Source organism: Cebus imitator, unplaced genomic scaffold, assembly GCF_001604975.1.
Source record: "Cebus imitator isolate Cc_AM_T3 unplaced genomic scaffold, Cebus_imitator-1.0 Scaffold188, whole genome shotgun sequence".
NCBI classification, from domain to species: domain Eukaryota; kingdom Metazoa; phylum Chordata; class Mammalia; order Primates; family Cebidae; genus Cebus; species Cebus imitator.
The window spans coordinates 2,664,403-2,679,914 of NW_016107503.1; the positions used below are offsets into that span (position 1 = coordinate 2,664,403).

At 31.5% G+C, this 15,512-nt stretch overlaps 1 protein-coding gene across 3 annotated transcripts in view; it reads left to right on the forward strand.

Moving 5' to 3' along the window:
- Positions 1 to 15,512, forward strand: part of EPHA6 (EPH receptor A6) — a 980,105-nt gene that overhangs the window by 61,535 nt on the left and 903,058 nt on the right. For 2 of the 3 annotated variants that reach the window (XM_017546189.2, XM_037744876.1), the window contains exon 2: positions 10,226 to 10,290. In XM_017546189.2, coding sequence (XP_017401678.1) covers positions 10,226 to 10,290 — 65 coding nt within the window. Of the gene's footprint in view, positions 1 to 10,223; positions 10,291 to 15,512 lie in introns of those variants that run through there. The other variant, XM_017546191.2, reaches the window with a different exon arrangement.

Consider the following 15,512-nt stretch of genomic DNA (forward strand, 5'->3'; position numbering starts at 1 on the left):
TGAGTCTCCTGTATGCCTGATTAACAAGAACCAGCCTCTTAAAGTACGGTTATGCCTCCTTGGAAGGATAAAAATTAATCTTCTCAGTCACAAAAGCTGAGGATAGAATTTGGAACCTGATGATTTCTCTTAGTCATCAAAATATTAATAGTTTCTGAACGTTATAGATTTTTTGCCATAATCTATGTCTTGGGTAATCAGTAAGACAAGAAAACTGATCAATGTCTTATGAATGCCTACATTTGCTTTTTTATGCTTAATTATACTTGGGGAACCCATGTTGAATAAAATGTTTTCTATTTCTTAAATGTTCAAATGTCATTATCTTTTCTTTTGCATTTACTTTATTGCAGAAGGTTCTGATGATAAACAATTTGACAATAGTACTTAATGATTTGCTTCCCTACAGGATAATGATAATAATGCTTTCATCGTATTTTATTTTTTATGCCAACCATAAAGCTTCCATCTGTCATTCTTTTCTCTATTTTGAAGCCATGCTGCTCTTGGCATGGGTCACATTTGTAAATGTTTCATTTATGAACCATTTCTCCTCCTGACTCCTCTGCAATACGGAAATATGCCAAAAAAGATTAGCTGTCTTACAGTTCATGTGTCTCTAAATTTGGCATCACATTCACTATGACATTTCCTCAGTAGTTTCCAGTAGAAACTTGCCCTACAAAATTCTCATGATTTTATTTATCAAATAATTGTGCTAAAAGCTGTTTAATGTGTAAATGATATGACAATTGGTTGTCTTAATATTTTATTTAAGTCTTCACATTTTTCCTGCCCGTTTCTCTCGTTACAGACTACGTTCTATTCTACAGGCAATATTATATACTGAACTACTGCAATCCAGTTTAGCTATACACATGACAACACATAATTTTTAGACAGTCAAAGATGTTGAAAATTGGGGTAAAATGATTAGAAACTAACATTTTCATTTAAATTATTTTTGTAGCATCTCCCCAGGATGTATATTATTGTATTCGGTTTTATGACCCAATAACAATGTTTTGTGAGCAGGTGACTGTTAAATCTGAATGTTCATGAATATAATTTAGTTAGCTGCTTGAAGAATATTGGCAGTACACCTTCACCATTTTTAGCATCTAACAGAACTAAAGTATAGATGATATTTCAGAAATCAGCTGGAGAAAGATGATGGGGGAGTCTAAGAAAACAAAACAAAACATTGTTCTTAGATCTCTCTTGAAGACTCATCAGGTGAATTAATTAACAAGACAGACTCAAAGGTTTGAAGAAGAGGCAGTCATGACCCATGACATAGCAAGCAAACTTTTGTGTGTTAACCCTTATTTTTATATATAGGGTAGCCATGCTACTCTAGTAGGGTGGGTAAGAAGATCAGAGTTCACTGAGAGCCAAGTTAAGGTTGATACTATGCTTAGTGAGTTAGGGTAGAGCAACACCCACAATTAGTAGAATAAGAAATATGACTTGGTCAAGCACACAGTATTAAAGCAAAGTCTAGAACTTAGGTAATAGATAGGAAAGATGTAATCTAAACAGTACGAAATTTCTTGGGACATGTTAGAAGTTGGAGTTTTAGGAAATTTCTTTCAATATATTTCTATGAAAAATTGTTTGTGTGTTGGGAAAATAGATATTCCTTGAAAAAGTCCCAAGTCACTGTTACCTGAAAGGCCCTGTAATCAATTCATATTTAACTTGGATAAATAAATCATGCAAAAAGGAAGGGAAGAAATGATTATTCACAAGCACATTTGTATACTGTTTTAAATTGTTTTCTTCATATGATGGATGTTTTGAGTTGATTATCAGATAATGGGGGGATAATTTGAACACTGTACACAGTCAGAGATGGGGATACGTGTCCAGGGTTTGGATTGAGAGTGAGCAGTCTGAGGGCAGTCAGTACTTCAGGGGCTGGGCCCAAGATGGAACAGAGAAGGCAGCTCCAAAAGAGAAATGTGTGTCTTCTCACAACCCATTCTGTGCTCAAAACAAATGTCCACTTTGATTTTATTATTTTCTAGAAACCACTTTGCCTCTCTACCACCTCTCAGAAAGATCATATGTAAATAGCTTTTGACTTTTTCCATCGCAAACCAAGTTGGCTATTTAAATTTTACCCAGCACCTGCCTTCTTGCCTATACTGTACTGCTTTTTCAGTAGTTGATTAGGAACGTTCTTTTCTAAGACATGCATTTCCTCCTCATGCTTCCTTCTGATTACACCATTCATTCATTCATTCATTCATTCATTCATTCATTCATTTTCTTCAACAGATACCCACAAACTCTCCCCAACACATGCACTCACACACATGTTCAAATAATAACTATAATTTTGGTGTCTTGATTTGGCTATAATTTCAATGGACAAAAGATTTCTGTCATTTTCAAGTTGTTGAATATGTATTTGTTTCAAAATTGTGACAGCACAATTAAAATTTTAATTTGGCACTTTCTTATTTCTGATGACTAAACGTTAGATTACAAAAGTGTTTACTTCTGATAATGTTTAATTTTTTTTTTTAACAGAGTCTTGTTCTGTCACTCAGGCTGGAGTATAATGGTGTGATCATGGCTTGCTGCAGCCTAGAACTCCTGGGCTCAAGCAATCCTCTCATCTCAGTAACGGGGACTACAGGCATATACAACTGCACCTGGCTAATTTTAATTTTTTAATTTGTAATTTGCAGAGATAGAGTCTTGGTGTGCTGCCTAGGCTGGTTTACTTCATTTTTAAAGCATCTCCCACTCTATGTAAAACAACATCTCTTTGGACAAATTTAGCCGACATTTCCTATGTTTGGGATTGTTTTGCAGAGTATCCTACAGGTAGGAGATTATTTCCTTTTCTGTTGACCACTGGGGTGCATTTAGGCCTTGGCACATGTATAAAAAGTGAGGTAAGTGGTACAATTACAATTTTGATAGTGATTTTAATGATGTGATATGGGATATCTGCCCTTTTAAAAGGGCAATTTAATTCTACACAATCTACTAAATAGCTGTAGTCATGATTGTCAGCACCTTCTAAATAAGGACATTTTAATCTGATCTGCTATATATGTGTTTGATTAAACTATGACATCTGAGTTGACACAAAAATCCTATTAACAAAAGTCATAAACTACACAAGTGTTATACCTTGAAGGTAGGCATTGTAACTTACAGACTTGCTACATCGTACAGTGTCCAATAGAGAGCCTTAAATATAACAAAGACTCAGTAAATGTTTGTTGAAATAACATCAAAATGTATTATGTAAAATCAGGTAATATTTATTGACTGCTTCCGTCCGAGTTAGGGAAGTTAACATCTGTTTTCGTTGTGTCCATGTAAGTGTAGTGAAGGGAATAAACAAAACTGCAGGAAGAAAATCTTTTCGTTTGCAAGAAAAAAGACAAACTTTCATTCTCATAATTATTTTTCACAGGCTTAAGTAAATGTTATTTTTTTTCCTTTTCAGTATAAAGCCATTTTTTTTAGTAATGACTTCAGTAGTTTCTTTTAGACCTTTCTTCCATTTTATAGAAATGACTTTGCATTGAGATGGCCATTATATTGTAGACAGGACTTTCAAATAAGTAGTTATAATCTATTTTATTAGGACTGTTAAACCAATGATTTAAGTATATTTCAGACCTTAAGTTTGATGATATTCTTCAAAAAATTGGAAAATGTCCAAAGCCCATAAAAGACAAGTGAGAATGTAAGAAAGGTTAGAACTAGAAAGGCAAGACACATCTTTGATGCTGTGTAAGCAATGGGGAACATGTTCAATGGTTTGAGCTAAATGGGGCACTTCTTTGTTAGAGATGAGAGACTCACAACATTTATTAAATATAAGACTAGAAAATCTAAGACTATAGTCAAATAGTCTTTTCTACCTATTTAATCCGTGAGTAATTGAGACATGTAAATAATATAGATGTCTAACGAAGTAACCTAATTTACTTACAAAGTGCTGAAAATGTCAAAATGGAGTGATCTAATGCTGTTAATTAGGGACATGCCAAATTTTCTTTTACTCATTTTTAACCACAGAGATAACAGAACAATTTTATAGGAAAGCACATCTTCTGAGGCAAGTCATTAATAAGTCTCAGTGACCTTGCTCCAGAGCCCAGGAGGGAACCTGTAGTTTGGTGACCTTGTGATAGATCACACCCACACCCGAGTTATCCTTTGGTCTCTGTGGTAAGTGCTGGTAATAGCAGGTTTTAGGAATGATTATAAGCCTGAAGCAAATATAGCTCTGTTAGACAAGATGAGGATCTGGAGGTTCTTGGAGTGAGTAAAATAAGAAGATATGAAAGTCAAGATGAACATTACTAGTTACATTTTAATCAACTATTAACCATTCATTATTTGCGTAAGGTTTTCAGTAATAGTTCTTGCTCTAGAGTAAAAATTGCCTTCTGAATAAGAACAAACTGCTTCACTTGATTTATCCTGAAAGTAATTTAATTAGGTAGAATATTATATAGCTTGAGTGTTTTGCCCTTTTTTTCTATTTAAGGTAACAGTGAAGAAAAAATCATTTTTGGTTTTTATAGCTTATTTTAGATGACCAAGAGAATCATCATCTATTTTTAAGAAGGGACAGAGACAGATATTTGAATGTTTTCTGAAAAAGATATTCTCCAGTAGACTAGAAAACTGAAAGGTGTAAGTTTAAAAGTTCTAGACTTGATTTTATTTTCTATTTGGAAAAGCTAACCTCATTATGCTCATATTAGCTTATACTTCAAAATAGGATTTCCAGTCTTGGATGTAACTGCAGGGATAGATGAAATTAATCATGAATGCCCTCTATGTTAAAAACAAGGAAACAAGCAAAAATGACAAAAAATAAGAACAACCACAACAAAAGAAAATGCTATAGGTGTACACAATGAACAAATATTGATCTTGGGTTCTAGATAACAGTAGTTTCATTATTTTTAGGTAAGTAGGATTTTCTTTGGAAGATTTTACCTTAAAATATTCCCAATCCAGGGAGGGCCATACCAGGAGTAAACATAATTCAGTGTCTATTTAAAGCAATTTATGTTAGACTTTTTTTCAGAATTAAATATTGGTTCTAACTCTATGTGAAGGTAGATACTTATATATATATATATATATATATATATATATATATCTGAAAATAAAAATTTTTGGTTTTTATCTTTCAGAAATATACAGTGATGTCAAAACTGGGTTAATTTGATAATCTAAATGTCAGTTTAAAGCATTTAAACAGTATTACATTCAAATGTACTACTTCTAAAATGTAATGTATAAAGGTGCATGTTTGTTTATATATCTATAATTTGAAGTATTCTCTGTATCTCGTCATGATGTCAGAAGTATTGCCTTTGTTTGTTTTTTTTTGGAACTATGGGAGGTTTACAGTTAGTGGAACATAGAACCATCATAAATCTCTACTGATGCGTTGTTACTGACCTAGTAACTTGCTGTGCTGGATGCTAAAGGAAGAAACCTCTTACTTTTTTTTTTTTCATAAAGCTTGTTAGAGAAATTTTTCAAACATGTATTTATGATTGTCGGAACTTTAAAAGATATTGATAAATCTTTGGACTCAATTCACATGACATTGACTTAAATTTTTACAACAAAATTATCTTAAAAGAAGAGTGACTTCCTTAGTGGCTTAATTTATCTCTTTCTTATTTAATTTTTCAAAGTGATATACAAATAAAATCTCATCTTTTTCTTACAGTGCTATTTGAATATAGATGATCTATTATATACTATAAATCAATATGCTAATTGTTTTTAAACTAACACCCTTTAGATTTACTAAAAATGACATAAAGATTGATAAAATATTTAAAGACAAGAAATTAATATTGAGCTTTTTATTCCTAGGTAATCATTGCTTATGTATTTAATACAGTATTATTAAATTTTTATCAGTTGATATTTTCTTTTAAAACATGAAATTTTCTTATAATTTGCAAAAGCATGAATAAAGGCAACTTTGATAAACTAAAAGATATGTTCGGAAAGAAATATAATATGCTGGAAAATTTTTCTATAAGTTAATAGGAAAATTGTATGCAGTTTTACAGACATGTTCTACGCACTATGTTGCTTACGAAACAAAACGTGTATTTTCAAAACTTTATTTTGATGGCCCCAGCCTATTATTTATTTTTTGTTTTACCCAATTCCTCATTTATTATGCTATAAATAATAGATGTTAATCTTACTATTTAAACATTGCTATTATATTAAAAATAGAAAAATACTGGCTTTTTAAAACTGATGTTAATGCTGATGTAGTTTTTTTCTTCCTACTGAGTTTACAGTGTTTTTGCATTCTGGTAGGGACTAGATAATTTTTGTTTGAAGCCAGCAGGAGGAGCTCTCACCTTGCTGGGTTCAATGTAATTAGTGTGCCTAAAAAAAATCTGAATTTTTGGGGTTTTGTATGTGAAATGAATGATAAAATTAAAATACGTACTACATATCTCCAAAATTCTAAATTTTATTTTAATATTAAAGTATCATTCACCTGTCTGAAATGCAAGTTTGGAATCTTATTATTTTTAAGAATTTTTTTAGCGGTATGATTTCAATTTAAAGATATAAAGCAGTTAGGTAAATCTTGTTTCTGGAAGCTACTAGAACTACCACATTTTCCTAAGCATTTGCACTGTAATAGGTACATACATATTTTCCTTCTTTGTTTGTTTTGAAGTAAATATACTTCACAGTTTACAATTATGAATACTGAGAACAAAGCAGACAATATGTTTTGGAAACAATAATTATATGAATGAATTAACTTATTGGTTATAATTCCCATATAAAACTTATAAATAGGAAATAGCTGTTGATAGATTTCAGTACGCATTTGAGATTTGTAGATACTTAGCTCCAATGAACCCTTTGATTTGAATGTTGTGATTTGTAGGTTGTACAAGGGAATTCTCTGCAGAAATCTTTGATAAGAAAATTAGAATGAAACTTCCAAGCATTAAAAGAAAGAAAAAACAAAACAGTGTCTTCTGTGTAAATTAAGAATGCATACAGTTCTAAGAAACTGTCACCACCAAGAGAAGTCTAAGGAGACATGACAATTCAGAATAGAAAAATCGCAGCAGGTGAAAAAAAAAAAAGGCAGTGGTAAGGAAATCTGAATAAATTGTGAATTTTAGTTAATCATGATGTGTCAATATTAGTTCATTAATTGTAACAAACGTATCCTATTAATGTGAGGTGTTAATAATACAGGAAACTAGGAATGGGGTAGATGGAAACTGTACAATCTTCCAATTTTTCTGTAAGTCTAAAACTGTTCTAAACAATAAAGTCTATTTTTTTTCTATTGTACTTTGGGCTCTGTGGTACATGTGCACATCCTGCATCCTGTAGGATTGTTGCATAGTTACAAACATGCCATGGTGGTTAAATTTAAAAAAAAGAAATACTGATGTTTACCTCCATTAAGTGAAGTACATATTAAAACAATAATGAGATACTGTTGCACACCTGATAGAATGACTTTAAGAAACTGGACAAAACCAAGCCCTGGTATGTACAGGAACGGGAAAATCATACATTTCCCTACTTCTCAATGTAAAATTTCACTGCAGTTTTGGAATCCAGATAGATAGTTTATTTAAAAAACAAACTTTTTTTTTTAATAACAGTAATTCTACTCCTAGTTATTTACCCTGGAGAAAGAAAAACAGGTTCATATAAAAATCTGTATAGGAAAGTTTAGAGTGGCCTTATATATACTGTTTTTAACTGGAAATAGCCCACATGTCCATCAACTAGAGAATTCCATGCAGTGGAATAGTGTCAGCAATAAAAAGGAGCAGTTGAAACATGCAGGCCCAAATGTATAGGCTAAGTGAAAGAAAGCATGCTCAAAAGGCTACATGTTATGTGATTTCATTTATTCGACATTGTGGAAAAGGCAGAGCTACAAAGAAAGAAATCAGATTAGTGGTTGCCAGAGGATGGGGTAGGAAAGGGATTCCTTATAAAGGGCCACAGGAAATTTTGGGAAGGTAATAGACATATTCTGTAGTTTGACTGTAGCCATGGTTACATGGGTGTATGAGTTTGTCATGATTTACAGAAATGTACACTGAAAGTGGGTGTACTTTGTTGTAAGCCAAACAAATTTTAATAATTTTTTTGATAAACAATTGGGAAATTTATAGATTAAAATGCACTTGAACAGAAATGCCAACTAACTTATTAGTACTTATTTAAATCTTGATTTCTTGTTCAAATAAATTGAGACAATAAGGAATATTGAACACTGACTGGATATTTCATTACATTAAGCAATTACTTTTCCTATTAATGAATTAATTAATTATAGATATATTAAAATAGTATTTTAGATATACATGTTGAATTTTTTTAGATGAAATTATATGATTCCTAAAATTTACTTGAAATAAAATTTTGCAGTGGGGGAGTGAGTAAAAATGTATAGATGAAACAAGACTGGCCATAAATTGGTAATTATTGAGCCTGAGTGATGAGTTATGTGAGGGTTCATTGTACTATTTTTCTCCACTTCAAAAAGTGTTTAAAAATTTTTCACAATAAAAATTAATTAAAAAATTATGGCTTAGTTTTACATATGTATGTTTAGTGAACAGATTTTAATAATACTAAAGAAATATTCTGCAATTAGTAAGTAGAGTTTAACCCAGGAATTTAAGGATACTTTCGTATTTAAAAAGGTATCAATAAAATTTATCACAATGGTTCACCTAAGTAAAGCCTTGGAATCCTTAGAGTAGACACCAAATAGCAAATACCAAATAACATACTCACAATTGCATTTTTTAAAACTGTAAGTGAGAAACCCTCAGCCAGGTACCTTGGCTCATGCCTGTAATCCTAGTACTTTGGGAAGCTGAAGTGGGAGGATCACTTGAGGCCAGGAGTTCAAGACCTGTCTTCATAACAGAGTAAGACCTTGTCTCTACAACAAATGAAAGCATTGCTGGGCACAGCAGTGCATGCCTGTAGTCCCAGCTATTCAGAAGGCTGAGGCAGGAGGATCACCTTAAGTCTAGGAGTTCAAAGTTTCAGTGAGCTATGATTGTGCCACTGAACTCCTGGGCAACAGAGCAAGACCTGTCTCTAAAGGAAAAAGAAATCCCACTTCCTTAACAAGATGAGGAACCAAAATTAATGATGAAGTAACCAAACCATTGTTTCTCAGAGTGAGGTCCATGGCCTACTGACATCTGGAGGCTTGGGAGATAGTAGTTAAAAATAAAGACCTGCTGAAACATGAGCTATTTGCATTTACCTGCTGGAAACACTACAAAAGCCCTCCTTAGTTGATTTCCATCTGTCTTTCAGCATTGCTTCTATCATCTAACTTGCCCCAAAGAGTCTCCACTCCTACAAAAGTGAACTGATTTGGTCATCTTACAGTTAGTTTATAAAAAATATTCTAAAAGAAAAAAAATCTTATATCTGATTGAAACCCCCTCATCCTAGACAAGTTCAAATTGGATCCCCTTTGCGAAGTTCTCCCAGACCTGCCAACCCAACTGTAGACTGACGTAATTGCTAGGGTGTTAATATGGTCATCACTTTTATAATTTGACAGAAAATATTATTGTATGTTTACATGTCTGCCTTTTTGACCATATTATGAATTGCTTTTGATCAGAAAAAGAGATGGATGGTTTTTGTTTGCTTTTTCATCCCTTGGCCATATGTAAACTACCTAGTATATTTAATAATGTAGTCAATGCTTTTTTAAAGACAGTAAGATTTTTCAAAATGAGTTTTTTTAATAGTTTGCTGATTATGTATAAGGACATTTAATATCACAAAAAGAGAGTAAAGAAGTCTACTTTAATACAGGATTTTCTTCCTGAATGTGGTCTAAAAAGACTGTACAATGTGAATATTTGGGGGGGGAAATGCAAAGGTAGTTATTTTATCAATTTTAAACATCTATTAAAATTGACTTAATTCTATTCAGCCATTTCATTTAGCATTGTTAAACGAAAATATACATACTTTAATTTCTAACCACTTAATGAATTTTATCATTACTTAATATTTTATATTAATATGTAAATAATTTTTGAAGTTAGACATCTCATTTAACTTAATTCAGTGAACATAGTAAGCATAGTTGACATTAATGATTTAAACAACTAATAATGTATTTTGTGTTGAGAAATTCATGATTTTTTTTTTAATTTAATTCCAGTTGTGTTGCTTGATACAACAACTGTGCTGGGAGAGCTAGGATGGAAAACATATCCATTAAATGGGGTAAGTTTAAATATCTTTGAAAAATCTCCATCTTTGTTAGGTTTTTAAGATCTCATAATAATTGATGGAATGGTGAATTTTGGGGTCTACTTTTTAGGAATTTGGGCATATAACTTAAATCACAAAGTAAAGATTAAAATACAATTAGAACTGGTAAACAATGGAAATGATGCATAAAGATCCTTCCTTTCTCCTAAATTAGTAATTATTCTTTAATACTATGTTTATTATACATAGTAACATTAGAATCTCCCATATAAGTATTTTCCTTTAATATGAATTTCTATGTATACATTTATATATATGTTAAATTTAATACCCTCAGTGAGTGTGCATAAGCAAACTTTGGACTACCATAGTATAAGTGGATTGTGCAAGTGTTAAAAATTTGATTTTTATTACAAAATACAAATCTACTAAAGTATGTATTTTTGAACTTGGTAGGAAGATACAAGGTGATTGTTAACTGAAAGTTGTTGTATTTAAAGGCTTATAAGGATGTGTAATTTGCAAAATATAATTTTTAATGGACCAAGATTTTAGCTACAGTTGTACTTGACTTTTTATGTATTTTTATATATTTTGCATCATTTTTGCATTATGGTATATTTCTGCTTCTTGTTTTCACATTAAACTAAAATAAAAGGATGGTTTTGCAGCATTTGCTTTGTTTTTTGTCTAGTTAAACAAAATATTCAATAATAAAGGCAGTCACATGGTTTCAGATACACTTGGGTTAGCTTTCCTTTTTTTCCTTAGAAATAGTAGCTTTCTCCTTAATCGCGTTCTTGACATTTTTACATTGCTTCTTCAAGTATATCATCAAATTTAAATCTCAAAGGAGAAATTGATCCAAATGTTTTATTCTCTTAAAGTCTTTCACATATTGCTGTTTGAATTTGACATTTTACATCAACAGTTATTCACAAATAAGCATGTATTTTCAACTATCCTATGAAAAGTGAAATCTTCCTCTTTTGCTATAACAGCCCATTTACTTCTTTAGATTTATAAGTTTTATATACTGTGAGTTTATTTTTCTGAAATTTTCATTTATTCTACTAGAGCTCTCATCAAACTCTGAGATATGTATCTGAAACTAGGATTATTCTTTTATCTTCATTGTCTTATATCCATTAAAGTGAGTAAACATTAGTATTGTTGAGTATCTTAAGCAGGTCATGTTTATCACTTTTAAGAAATAAATGAAACGTTTCTAAAATACCTTTGGGGTGTGTGTGTGTGTGTGTGTGTGTGTGTCTAGATAGCAGATGTTTAAAATCTTATGAATAGTGGAATGGATAGATGATATAAATAGGTTTTAAAGAAAATATGCAATTAATTTTTTTCCTTTTTTAATGAAGAGGATAGATTACTGGTACTAATGGAACCTTACTTAATGCTATTTATAGGTTAAAATAAGCAACTAATCGGTAAGGATGAAGAACTTTTTCAGGAGGCTACTAAAAATGCCAAGAATGAAAATAATTGAGGCATCAATACAGGTTACAGTATTTAAAATCCACCAGAATCATTAATCAGTTTATAACATGTAAACTATCATTCATATGCATACATTAAAATTGTAGTTATATCTAATTGAAATCATATAAATTTTTCAGGCATTCAGGTTCACTGAGGCATGCTAATTTGATTGACCATTTTAACAATTACATTTTTACGTAGACACTAATTTGGTTGATTTTACAAATACGTTATGAGTGGAAAAGATAGGTAGACAATATAATTGGCAATATGTGATATAAAGTGTATCTGGTATTTTATAACTAATGTATTTCCTAGGAATAACTTTTTAATTGAAAAAACCCTTTCTATAAAGAAGATTTTTTTCAAGTGCTACATGAAATGTAGGAAATGTATTCATTGATTCCATAGATTTTTTTTTTTTACTTAAAATAGTCATTATTCTATGCTGATATAGTTACAGAACTAGGCTTCCAGCGTGTGCCTGTGAACACACCAATAAATAGTCATTTCAGTAGAAATTGAACATCCCTGGTTAGTAATTATGGAAAAAGGATGAATAGCCTGAACAAATACCGTTTTAGGCTTACAGAAATGAAAAGAGAATTGTTAATTTTCTAAAACACTTCCTTATTAATTCATTTGTGTCAACATTTAAAGTATACTTTGTTTTCTTTTAAGCATTGTCCTGAATTCAATTTAACAAACTTCTGTTTTATGCTTTTCTATTCCAAATACCCTGTTACTGTGCTTAAGACAGATTTTTCTACCCTCAAGGACTATTGAAGCACAGCAATAATTATACAGAATCATTAGGCCAAAGAATGTGTCTTCAGGTTGTTCTGAGTAAGTTTTGTGAAAAAAATAATAAAAGGAGATATTAATTCTGGTCGGGAAGAATTGTGAATAAGAAGTTGCATGTCAGCTCTTTGAAAATAACTGTGAAGGAATCACATACAGGCTTGAAAAAAAGGTAGAAGGCAACTTCTAGGCGAAGGGAGTGTCTTGTACAAAGGCATAGAATTATTTCATGTATGCCTCAAGTTTTAGGAATGTTGAAAATCATTTGGCATGTAGGGATGCAGTGAAAATAATCATTTGGCTGGGGTGGAAGTATACAATGAGAAACAGGACCTGTATCATAGGCTAAACCACATTTACAAGACTTAGGATTTCACTAAGTTGAGGTGGACAATTCATATCTCAGCATCAGTAAATTAACTTTTAAAACCTTGTGTTTAATGTGGATGTGGTGGATGAGATCTTTGTTACATAGTAGTATTAGACTTAGATATAGCCACTATAGTATACAAAATCAAATATACTTTTCAACAATGGAGCACCATTAATTAAACATCAAGACAAAATTGAATGTTAGGAGAACAAAAGTGCTGTTGGATATTACATCACATTTTATTTTAATGACAATTAGAGATTAGAAAACTTTGTGTTTCTCTGATGCTGAATATCGGTTTTGAATGTCTTATAGATAATTTTTGTGTGCTCTGACTTAGATGATCATTAGGGCTTGAGCAATGCAACATAGTACAAGAGATGTGATCTTATCTGTTGGACATAGCGAATTGGTATTAGGAAACTTACCCTGAAATACTTCGTGTATTAGTCACGGTTCTTTGGAGAAAGAGAACCAGCAGGAGATATATTTGTATCTATTTTGTATATCTACATCTATTTTTCTACCTAATGAGAGAGATACTGGGATTTATTTTGGGAATTGGCTCACATGATTATGGAGGACATGAAGTCCCATGATCTACAAACTGAAGAACGAGGAAAGTTGGTGGTGTAATTTATTCCTGGTGCAAAGGCCTGGGGAGTGGGTACTGATGTCAGTTCCCACGTCTGAAGGCCCATAACCAAGAGCTCTGACCTCTAAAGGCAGGAGAAGACAGATGTCCCAGCTTAAGAATAGGGAGCAAATTTGTCTTTTCTGCATCTTCTCATTCTAGCTCCACTTCAATGCATTGGATGAGGCTAAGCTACATTAGTGAGGGAGGGCAGATATTCTTTAATTAGTTTGTTGATTCAAATACTAAGCTCCTGCAGAAACATTGTCACACGCACACCTGGAAATAATGTTTTAGCAATTATCTTTAGCCTAGCCATGTTAACACATAAAATTAACTTTCACAGTTAGGAAAATAAGAAGATATGTCATTCATGTGTAAATAAAAGCTGTAAGTAAACCTAACACCTAATGATTTTTATAATAAAAGAAGCATAGATTACAATTAACTTCTGTAGAAAGATACTTTATTCCATTAATCAGAGCCCATCATTTCTCAATATAATTTTTCCAAAAATGAAAATCAAAGATTGAATGTACTATGGTAGAGAATAGAGTATCTACTAATAAATCATTTGTTTTTATAATGTAATTTACATATTTCATATAGTAAGAAATAATTCATAATAGTACAAGATTTCAGCATTATATTTTGATTTATCCTACAATACATTGAAATTATCCAAAACTACCATGTACATATTCAAATTCCAAAAATATTAATTTTGGTGATAACTTCTGTTGGTGAATATGGATTGTTTCAGTTACTGTTTTCAAGCTGATATTTAAATAATTTTTCTTCTTAGAAACTTCACAACATATATGGCAATGTTCTAAACATCCATCATGTTAATTTCAGTTATATTGTTCTATATTTCAAAGAAATGCATTAGGTTTTGTTAATTAATTCTATAAATATGCATTTCTTTAATATCCATGTTTATAAGACATTTTATAGCTGTGAGATGTTACCATCCACATAAGGGAAAGGGCTTGAAAATAGTACTCATATCATTAGATTATTAGAAGGATGAAATTTTGTAATATATGTAAAGAGGTTAAAACAATGGTTTATAATAAACATTACATAAATATTATTGTTACTGTTAGGAGTACAGCAAGAACGTTAAATATCTTAAAGAAAAGAAAAATACAGACTTATGTGTAGACTGTTTCTTTGCTTTTTCCAGAATCACATTTTATCATGTATCAAATATTTTTTTCTGACCACAAGCAATTATATTTTTGTGCCTTTATTTAATAAGATGAAAATATAGAATGAGTCATTTTTCCATGTAAGTATAAATAATATATACATCTATACTTATTTAATCTTTCACCACACATTGTGAAAAAAAATGCTGTTCTACGTACCGGAGGTGGTGATGGGCATAGTCATTACAAAAATATGTGAACCCTCTGAGGATCTGACAGTAGTTATGATCTTAACTGTGAATAGTATATTGCTTGATATATAATCAAAATATACATCTCATTTAATTAAGTTAGCTTCATAAGCGAGAGTTGCCAAAGCACGTTTGGACAGTAATAATAGAAATACTCATTGACCCTAGATGTGAGATTCCATCATGATAATGGCCCTTAAAAAATGCTGAATTGAATTAACCAGGAGGTATAATTTGAAGGCCTGCATATTCAATATAGTATGTTCCTTGAAAGCATTTCTCTAGAAAAGTAAACCTGAATACTCTCGTGGAAGAGATAGATAGACATAGTCCTTACATTTTTTCCTTTGGTTTGGTAACTCAAATATTTTAAAAGAGCAGCCTGTAAATGAACAGCCTTCTACACAAAATCTCATGTGATAGCTGAGCCTATTTGAAGATGGTCGTGTTAAGCACCCAAACTTTCTCTTATATTCATTTGCAGTGGGAGGAACAAAATCTGCAAACCAGCCTTTGTTTCTTGA